General features: G+C 44.3%; 1 protein-coding gene across 1 annotated transcript; it reads left to right on the top strand.

The window, feature by feature from the left end:
• Positions 1-336: 336 nt before the first annotated feature.
• Positions 337-9,072, top strand: LOC147603356 (DNA replication licensing factor MCM3 homolog 2-like). Its single transcript, XM_086796611.1, has 16 exons — positions 337-532; positions 4,738-4,850; positions 5,000-5,208; positions 5,360-5,490; positions 5,586-5,824; positions 5,918-6,154; positions 6,241-6,395; positions 6,477-6,685; positions 6,819-6,987; positions 7,084-7,286; positions 7,385-7,444; positions 7,561-7,653; positions 7,770-7,969; positions 8,058-8,201; positions 8,388-8,529; positions 8,776-9,072. The coding sequence occupies exons 1-16, from the start codon at positions 467-469 to the stop codon at positions 8,830-8,832; spliced, it is 2,427 nt and encodes an 808-aa protein (XP_086652737.1). The 5' UTR covers positions 337-466; the 3' UTR covers positions 8,833-9,072.
• The last annotated feature ends 1,442 nt before the right edge of the window (positions 9,073-10,514 follow it).

Here is a 10,514-nt window from a genome sequence, read left to right as displayed (position 1 = left end):
CGCCGAATTTGCCCGGTTTCACTACCCAACACTGCCATCTGCCCGTCAAATCTCTTGCTCCACCAATGGAATTCATGGGATCTTCTACTTGTCTCTCCAAACGCTCATAGGGGACCTTCTCCTCCTCCCATTAACACTCGAGGGACACGGCTCTTACCCCACTATTCAAATTTCAAAAAAAATTATAAAGTAGCATTTTTGTTATTCGAGATTAACGTTTTACACTGTTTCGCCCTCGGACACATTGCAAACGAATACCTCCCGGACACTGCTGCACGTCTGACCATTCTCGTGTGAACTGAGAGCTTACGTGACAAGGTTTCCCGCCAAAGGTTCATTCTTTCCCGCGTTTATCAATTTGTGCGCTCGCATGTGTGGGCCTGCACCTTGTGCACCTCTTCTCTTTTCATCTTTCTTTCCGTAGCAGAAGGGGGAAGAAGCAGCAGCAGCAGCAGCTTGGGCCATCATGGACATCAACCAGGAGGCTCACCTCGCTCACAAGCGCACCTTCATGGACTTCCTCGATCAAGACGTAAGTAGCTTCTTTCTTCTGCAACTCTTTTCTGCACAGAGCCTCTGCCCTGGTAGCAGCAATACGATTTCTTCCCCCAAATTCCTTTGCTGTCCATCTATGAACTCTTTTGCTATGCGACCTTTTGAATTCCACCCCCCCTGTGATTTTCCTGATGGAATGTATGTAAGACATGTTGCGCTGATGTATGCCGTAAATGTTGGGGTAACTCATATCATACATGTTTTTGTTTTTTTTTTGTTTTTTTTGTTTTTTTTGTTTTTTGTTTTCTTTTCCAAAAAATTCTATTACTTACGGAAAAAATTTACAAGAAGGGAGATTTAAGGGAGAAATCTCAACCAATCTGATACCATGATCCGATTCTCTCATGAATTGGTGACATATTCTCCTTGCGGCCCTCGCCCTCGAAGATCCCAAAATCTTGGCCCAAGTGGCCATGAGCGTGTGGATAGTATCACACTGGATCTTGCAAATGCATTGTGTATCATAAACCAAAGTAATCTCCATGGCCTCATCAGTGCATCTAGCCTTCTAGATTTGCCAGGTTGTGATGCTAGCAAGGATCTCCCATGTAATGTCCAAACTTTGTGTTGGAGTACGTAGCTTGACTCTGGCATGCCTTGAAAACTGCACCACTGACCCACTCCCTAGGTAATCCACATGACCATATCTCTATCGTTTCTTTCAAACCTAATTTGTGGGCCCAATCGTGTCAACCATACAAAAGCACCAAAACAAGTGTAGGCATCTCTCCTTATCTTTCCAAAAAGGTATGCTATTGCAATCCCAATCCTATGTGCCTCCTTGCACTCCCATAAGCAATGGTAGACTGTCTCTGAAGCTCCTACACATCTCGGACAAGCTGGGCGAGCGCCAATGATTGATCTCCATTGGTTGGTGGCAGCAACCACCATGTAGAGAAAGTCAAATAAAAGAGGAAATCTTTATTTCCTTGTACAAATGCCACAACCTCCACCAAAAAGCTCCTTGAATGTCAAGGGTGATCCCACAAACCTCCCAATGCGGCGTAACCGAAGAAGGGGATGCTTTTCATGGGGTTAAAAGCATCCCTGCACTCCCACTCATCGGGTCCCAGTACAAGTATTCGATAGGACACCCATCATTTAACTAGAGACTCCAAGAGTCTGTAATCATTCCTTGCGATCAGGATCATCACAAACCCTCCAAATCTATCTAATCCCCAGGGAGGTCTCTGCATCCTGATAGAGTGTCTGGGATGCGAGTATGGGGTACACCCTTCTGCCTCCCAAGTTCCTTGATGCACAAGACAAGTGGGTAGTGATCTGATTTGGTAGTACATGACAAGATGGCAATAGAGCCTCCTCGATCCAGGCCTCGGTCATCCACATAAAATCTATCCAACTGTGCAAAGATGCATCCATCCCCGCTTCTACGGTTATGCCATGAGTAAGATAAAGAGTAGGCCTCCTTTGGAAATCATCCTTTGTCTAGCAATCCCTACCATAGAAGGAGAGTATAAATCTCTCCCAGGAGGCTCTCTCCAAGTGGTGTGTTCTACCCTCATGGCCGCTCTTTTTGTCCAATGGCTGCTTAACCATGTTGAAGTTTCCTCTAGTAATCCAATGATCAACCAAGGATAGCAATTCTGTGATGGTGCCCTAGAGGGCCACCCTCTCTCCTCGTACATTATGCGCATAGATATTCAGGATACCCACCTTCTGTCCCTCTTGCGTAACCATAATCCACTATACTCTAGCATGTATGATAACACCATGGCCAATAACACGAGGCAAAAGTGATGTTGACAAACGTTGCAATGCACACCCCACCTTTGGTCCCTCGTGCATAGGACCAAAAAGTGTGTCTAAAAGAAAGGATCTTACTAGTTTAACCACACTGAGACATATCCAATTTGTGCTATTGCAAGCAGCACATCCATAGGTCCACTTGTAATGGTGGGTGGAGCTGATCCTCAACAAGGTGCTTGACCTCAGTAACTACTTGGTTGGAGTCTCGACCCACCTCTCATAATGCTGTAGAAGGGGGTAATCCTTGGAGCAAAGTCCAATGTCAACATGTTGACTTAGTCTTGGTTTTTGCAGTCTTTGCATATATGCGCAATGGATGGGTGCCCTGCAGGACATCGTGGTATATATCCTGCTGCACATCCTGGAGGCCTCATAAAATGGCAACGTGTCTTGTGCATCCATACCAAGTGCATCCTGCATATTGTCCATCCCAAGCAAGGAGGACTCAGCATAGTCATTCTGCCCTGATGCAACATCCTTTTGTGAGGATGACTCTGTAGACTCATCACTCTGACCCAATACCTCATCACTGTGTACATTGTCTTAGGGAAGGGCCTCATCTTGTGCCCCTGTGTCTCCACTTGGAGGGCAGCCATGAGAGATGACCCGCCACTCTTGGCAAAAGGTTGGCCGAGGCAAAGCATTAGGGTGTGTCTCTTGGGGAGTCCGTTTGCGCTGCCTCCTACGACCCCTAGTCTTAGGGCAATCTTGCAGAAAATGGCCCATTTGGTGACAGACCCGGCACTCGTCAGCCTGCTTGACGTCTCCATACGTTGTTTCAAGGGACCATTAGGTCCTGGAAGCAGCACCAGATCCTCAAAGGGGTCATTGTCACGAGCCAACACCATAGCCTTGGGAACAGCATCAGCTCAGGCACTGACTACCTAGGCTGCAGAAGTGGGAAAAGCTGGGATGGTGGGCACTTGTAGGACCAGTCCAAAGGCTGCCCCAAAGGCCTCCAACAATGGCCAATAAGCATGAGGAAGACCAGGGAATCTGAGTGTAATACGTAATGGTTCCGTTCTTCTTCGACAGGGTTGAAAAGTAGTTGGTGTAGGCTAGAAAGAAAATCTTCCTTGGGCCCAAAGGGAAGGGACTGCCCTTGAGCACTTACGAGGTTGCCTCCTCTGCGTCAAAGTCTACTCGGAAGAATCCTTTCTCAAGTAGCTTTACATCTTTAAAATGGAGTGTGGAGTCGGAAGGCAACGCCGCTAGTACCCAGATCATAGGCTTGGATACGGGAGGGGTGAGAGCCAAAGATTTTTCCAATGAGTGTCATCTTGGAGTCTTTCTCAATTTCGGCGAAGAGGGTTGCAAGCTCGTCTTGTGAAAACTGGATGGTTTGCTGGCCGGAGGGGGTTGATTAGCCATGATGCTAATTGGAGAAAAAGGCCAACTTGAAACCTGTTTAAGAGTGATCTGTCCTTGAGCAAGGCGGAGGAAAGTGTAGCGAAGAGGAGGGAGGCGGAGGGGAAAGCAGGAAGGGAAGGAAAGGGCAGCGAAGATGGCGGGGGCAGAAGAGTAGGCCAGGCAGCACGGGCAGCAGAGGAAAGCAGGGGCAGCAGGGAAGATGGGGCAGCAGAGGCAGGAAGGAAGTGAGGGCAGCAGAGGTGGGGACATGCTTAGCTGGGGGGGGTGCGCAGCAGGAAAGTGGGGGCAGCTAAGCTGCAGGGAGGGCAGTGGGAGAGGAGAGGGGCACGCAGAGAATACATGCTCTTCATGTTGGAGTAGCACATGCTCTTCATGTTGGGGTAACACATGCTGTACATGACGGGATAATGCGTCCTGATGGGGTGATGTATGCAGTAAATGTTGTGGTGATGCATGCCGTACATGTTGGAGTGATGCATGTCATACATGTTGAAGTAACACATGCTCTACATGATGGAGTAGCACATGCCGTACATGAAAGGTATAATGTGTGCTGCTGTACATGCCGAGTTAATGCTTGCCTTACATGCATGTTGGGGTAATGCACCCCATACTGGTAATGCATGCTGTACATGTTGGGGTAATGCTTCCCTTTGATGACTACGCATACTTTTGCTTGATGTGACACACGCCACACATTACATACATGTGCGTGCTGAAATGTTGCCGTTTGCTCAATCAGATCTGGTTAATCTTTAAGCATTTTCCTGAACTTCTGCAAAGCTTGTATGTTGATGTGTCTTGGACCAGCTTTGGAAACCCTAGTTTTCTTGCAAAATCATGTGATCTGCAATCTGATATGCTGATACTTTTCTAAGTTGGTTCTGTTTGATCACTTGCACACCAGCTTCAATCTAACGTTCTCTTAAGACATAACATGGATGGAAATGCTCAGAGTACTGTTTCACTTCTATTTCTCACCTGACTTAGACAGACGTAACTAGAGCTGAAATATGCTGGATGTGTTATTTATTTTTGTGTCAGATCGGCCAAGGTGTCTACATGGATAAGATCAGGAGCATGATTGCCCAGGGACGGCATCGCCTCCTAGTTGATCTAACTGATCTTCGAAATTTCAGCCATGATCTCACTCGCAGGTTTCTACCCGCAGACACATGTACATTTACTCAGATAAATGTATGCTGTCGCATGTTTTAGGGAGTTGCGCATGAGTTTACATGCATGCTTGCACACACGCGCGCGCACACACACACAGAGTTTTGTTCTAAACATAATGCTTCTGTAGGGTGATTCGCCTCCCAAGTGAGTACATGCAGCCCTTTGCTGATGCCCTTGATGAAGTCACGAGAAGTATAGATCCGAAATATCTTCAGGAAGGAGAGGAGGTGCAGGTCGGGTTCGAAGGCCAGTTTGGTTTCCACAAAGTATCTCCTAGAGAGCTTCTGTCTCCATTCATTGGCAGCTTAGTGTGTGTGGAAGGCATCGTCACTAAATGTGAGCACTCGTCTTGCTGTCACGCTTTCTCAATTCTTCTGTGCTTTGACCACAATAGCCTAACTGTTCTACACATCAATTTTTACATTATCAAGAGAAACAATGAGCATGTTTCCTTACCTTGTTACTTATGTTGTCCCTTTCTTTTCAGGCTCCCTTGTCAGGCCCAAGGTGGTGAAAAGTGTGCATTTTTGTCCCAGTACTGGTGATTTTACATATAGAGAGTACCGTGATATCACTTCAAATACAGGCCTTCCAACAGGGTCTGTCTACCCTACTAGAGTAAGTTAAAGCTTTAGGGTGTTTCCCTTACTTTTAGGACAATGCTATTGTCTTAATTGCGTTTGCTGAAAAATCACATTTTTCGTACGCAACAGGATGACATGGGGAACCTGTTGGTCACAGAGTTTGGCCTATGCAAATACAGAGACCATCAGACCATTTCGATTCAAGAGATGCCAGAAAATTCTGCCCCTGGTCAGCTTCCCCGGTCCATCGACGTGATTGTTGAAGACGATTTGGTGGATATTTGCAAGCCAGGAGATCGTATAGCTGTTGTGGGCATTTACAAAGCTGTTGCTGGAAAAACTAAAGGAAGCGTGAATGGTGTTTTCAGGTACAAAGTCTTGCAAGTTGTAAGTAGCATGACTGGTGCAGGTGCTCCGCAGCTGCATATGAGATTAGCCATAATTGGGATTATTGATTTCAGGACTATCATTGTTGCAAATAACATTGCTCAGTTGAATAAGGAGATCAACACACCTGTTTTTACCAATGAAGACATCAAAAACATCAAGAAGATTGGGAACAGACAGGACGCTTTTGATTTGTTGGGGGAGTCATTGGCACCATCAATATGTGGGCATTCGTGGATAAAGAAGGCAGTTGTCTTGCAGCTGCTTGGTGGTGTGGAGAAGAACCTTAAGAATGGAGCACATATCAGAGGGTAAATGCATTGCATTATTACAGTGTAGTGTATTCTTCAGCCTAGTTCCAAGGGTGGAGTAAGGGATCACAAATTTTTTTTTGCAGAGACATTAACATGATGATGGTGGGTGATCCATCTGTGGCGAAGTCTCAACTCTTGAGGGCTATCATGAACATTGCTCCTCTTGCAATCTCTACCACAGGGCGCGGATCTTCTGGGGTGGGCCTCACAGCAGCAGTGACTACAGACCAAGAGACAGGTTCGATACTTAACTTACTGAGGTTTGCAGTTCGAAAACTGGATTTGGGGATGGTTTATGAATTTTGAAAGTGGTATGCAGGAGAGAGACGCTTAGAAGCCGGAGCTATGGTGTTAGCTGATAGAGGAGTAGTATGCATTGATGAGTTTGATAAGATGAATGACCTAGACAGAGTGGCTATTCATGAGGTAATGGAGCAGCAGACAGTTACGATAGCTAAGGCTGGGATACATGCATCTCTGAATGCTCGCTGCAGCGTTGTTGCTGCTGCAAATCCTATTTATGGCACTGTAAGCTCTTAAACTTATGATGCTATGGCAGTATTGATTAAACATTCAAAGTATTGTAATTATTCAAGCATCTTTGGATGCATGGCTATAGGCATTACAGTTGATTAATGTTGACCTGTTTTGGCTGGTCCAGTATGATCGGTCTCTCACCCCCACAAAGAACATTGGTCTGCCAGATTCCTTGCTGTCTCGATTTGATTTGCTCTTTATTGTGCTTGATCAAATGGATGCTGATATTGATAGGCAAATATCTGAGCATGTATTGCGCATGCACAGGTATCGCTCCCCAGCTGAAAGTGGAGGTATGCTAGAGCGTTATTTTTTCTCATTATTAAATTTCACATTCTTAGGGTATGCTTACTGCTAATATGATTCTGAGGTAACTTTGGTTTTGTTAGGATTATTGATTATGGACGGGGCCTCCAGAAATGTCGAGGATGAGGAAGCAGAGATAGCAACAGCTATCTTTGTGAAATACAACCGCTTATTGCATGGAGAAAGGAGGGTCAGGCAAGGTAAACGTGAGACATTAACCATCAAATTTTTAAAGAAGTACATCCATTATGCAAAGAGCAGGCATCAACCAGTGCTTTCAGATGAGGTCAGTTGAAATTGTCATCCCATCTATTGTGAACAGTGATCTTAGTCTATGTTTTTGTGACCTAAGTTCTTGCTTGTATTCTTGGATGTCACCTTCAGGCTTCAGAGCAGATTGCATCAGCCTATGCCGAAATGCGGAATGCAAGTGCAGACAATAAGGTCCTAATCGTCAAGTTTTGTATGGTTTGATTATGCTTGAAGGGATTCGGTAACTACAAACAGCAATCGTGAAAAGATTCTAACATGTTGTGAACTGAATTGGTCTTTTAATGCAGGCTGGTGGAGGAACCCTTCCAATTACTGCCCGAACCTTGGAAACTATCATTCGTCTTTCGACTGCACATGCCAAGTTGAAACTAAGAAACCAGGTAGGAGTGTGTGAGAGAAGCTTCTCCACATCAAGGAACATCAAGGATGGCCGTATTGACCGATACTGTGAAGAGTTTGCCTGGCTGTGTCTGAGTAAGCTTTTGGTAGGTTACAGGTTCTGAAAGCAGATGTGGATGCAGCTCTGAAAGTTCTGAACTTTGCGGTGTATCATAAGGAGCTGACAGAAATGGAGCAAAGGGAACATGAGAGGGAAAGAGAGCTAGAAAGAAAACGTCACGCTGAAGGTGATGGTGGAGAGGTTGGAGGGGATGGTGACAATCCTGATGAAAGTGGAGCAGCAGCTGGGCAAGACAGGTTAGTTTACATGTTGGCAGTCACATTTTGTCAAGGAGTGAGCTGTGCAATGGTGGTCTGAAAGCATATTGATCTTTGGAGTTTACAGGCAGACTTCAAGGAGGCAGAGGCGCAGGAGTGATGTGGTTTCTCCAGGCAGGAGAAGAGCTTCTGGTGATGGTGGTGATGTTGAAGGTGATGCTCTCCCTTCAGAGAGCTCGGTCCAGGCTGTTGTTGCTGTTTCTGCAGAGAGGTATAGAGGCCATGAACTTTATCCCTTCCGAGAGTAACAAAGCCCTATATTCCATTGCAGTACTCGCATAACTTAGGTCCTTGGCTCCATTTGAGGGTAAATAATCTGCTTCACTTGGTCCTAGCTTTAGTTTGGGGTCCCATTGGGTGCTTCCTTGTGCTTTTGTATGGTGTTTCTGTTCTGCAGGGAGGAGAGGTTTAATGCTGCCTTTAGCCAGCACATGATGACCAATCGGCTTGAGCAAATCTCCTTGACTGGCGTTGCAGCTGTTGTGAACGCTGGGAACTCCAATCCCTTCACTCAACAAGAGCTTAACTGGCTGTTACAGGTCTCTTAATTGCTTCTAGCTAGACTTCTTTCAAAGATGGCTTAGAATGTCAAGCTGCCTTTCACTTTATAAACACATCACTCAACAAAAAAGTTATTTTTCAAAGCATGTAGGTAGTTCTGTTCATGTAGTATTGTTGTATGATTGGAAAAGTAATGCTAGATTCATTGTCTCAGTTGGGTTTTGCCCATTTCAAGGGTGTTATTCTGGTTGTATTGACCTTATTATTTCTATTGTTTGATGCAGAGATTGCACACAGCAAATAGAGTCATGGTGGCAGGGGACACTGTACATCTTGTGTAGATTGAAAAGTTTTGGTTGGCCTTTCTTCTATCATGTGCAGGGAGTTTTTATACAGCTTTGTATGTGTCTCCCTTTTAAAAGAGCAAGTGTGACTGATCACTGGAAAGTATGGGCTCTTTCAGTTTGTATGTGCCATCATTCTGTTTTCGGTCTTTTACATTGCGTAAGGTCACTTATGGGTCGAAGGTCAACAGCCCATAATTTTCAAGAATTTTCGTAACACTAAAGTAATCATCTTGCCAATTGCCTGTTAGTGTAGTGGTAAGGAAGGAGTTTGAGAGTCCCAAGGAGGTGATGGGTCCTTTGCAAGCGATGGCATCTAGTGTGTGAATGGTCGTGTTAATGTAGTGGTAAGGAAGGAGTTTGAGCGTCCCAAGGAGGTGATGGGTTCAAATCTCCCCCTCTACAACAAGCGATGGCATCTAGTGTGTGAATGGGTGTACTTTCAAATATCCAACAAACCCAAAAAAAGAAGTCATATTTGCATGCATAAAAATGACTAGCCTAGTGTCAGTCCGTGCCTTTCTAAATCTGAACTTGGGGGTGAACCCTACCTGGTTGTTTATCACTAAATAGTGTATAATCTCTAAGAAAAAACCAGATTACTTGGGTAGATGTGTCTTTAGTTTCTAGTGTACATAGAAGTTAATGTGTTTCTTGAGGCCACTACAAAGTTGGCGTGGCGTAGTTGAAGTATGTAGAGCATTTATTGATAAACATTTTATTCTAATTGTTGTTGCATTTTTTTGAGACATCACATGATTGATTGATGCAAACCAAAGCATGCACAATACTATAAAAGGTTTGTGTTCTCTTCTCATTTTTTCTACAAAAAATAAGCACCATGGAACAATATAAGGCTAGTCAAGTAGGTTTTTATTACTTAGCCCAAAATTAAGAATGTGCTTAAACAATTATTGTTACAAAAAATAGACACCATCGAACAATATAAGACTTTATCAAGGTAAGTTGGTTTTGATTACTTATTTCAAATTCAATGTTAAAGGAAACCCTATCTTAACGTGTTTGGACAGTTGTTTATTCGTCGAGCTCGAGCTAGGCTCTCGAGTTCCATTGTAGTCGTTTGTTATCGTCGTTCTCTCGCGCTCGTCACACCAAGACAGTTGCTCTAATTCAATGGATGATGCAAGCTCTCACGAGGATTGTGTAGAATCTTTGCGGGAAAGAAAATTGTTAGTTAGCTTAATCACGCAAGAGAGAGAGAGAGAGAGAGGAAGAAGAGGGAATAACTAATTAGTATCAATCACTCTTATTTTAATCTTAAGCACCACACATGTTAGATTAGAGTTGTAAGAGAGAGAGAACACTCCACTTTTATTGCACAAATGGGAGAATGAGTTACAAACAAAAGAAATTGGCTTTTATAATTTCAAGACTTTCATTAAGTAGTTCGGAAGTAAGTGACCTTGGGCGTCCAAAACATAGCTACAAGGTTTTTCTCTATGGTTTGGCTAATTGACCAAGATCTTTTTTTTGTCCTTTGAAGCTCAATACTTGGGAAGTCTTTAGGACATTTATCTCATCAAATGACAAGATTTACAATCTATAGCATTGCTTATTACATACGTGTACTTACATAGTTATCATAGGAATGTGCTAACTAATATGTGGTTAACATACTCCCCTTTCTTAAGTCGATCGTGTGTCCTCGTGATTGGTGA

This window comes from Cibotium barometz, chromosome 64 (genome assembly GCF_041138505.1).
Source record: "Cibotium barometz isolate CiBa-2024 chromosome 64, ASM4113850v1, whole genome shotgun sequence".
In the NCBI taxonomy this organism is placed as follows: Eukaryota; Viridiplantae; Streptophyta; class Polypodiopsida; order Cyatheales; family Cibotiaceae; genus Cibotium; species Cibotium barometz.
This window is presented reverse-complemented; position numbering and strand designations above follow the sequence as displayed.

Coding starts and splice junctions, on each gene's coding strand:
- LOC147603356 (XM_086796611.1), top strand. CDS start 467: ATGGACATCAACCAGGAGGCTCACCTCGCTCACAAGCGCACCTTCATG. Junction 7,970..8,057: donor GCAGCAGCTGGGCAAGACAG/GTTAGTTTACAT, acceptor TGGAGTTTACAG/GCAGACTTCAAGGAGGCAGA. Junction 8,202..8,387: donor GTTGCTGTTTCTGCAGAGAG/GTATAGAGGCCA, acceptor TCTGTTCTGCAG/GGAGGAGAGGTTTAATGCTG.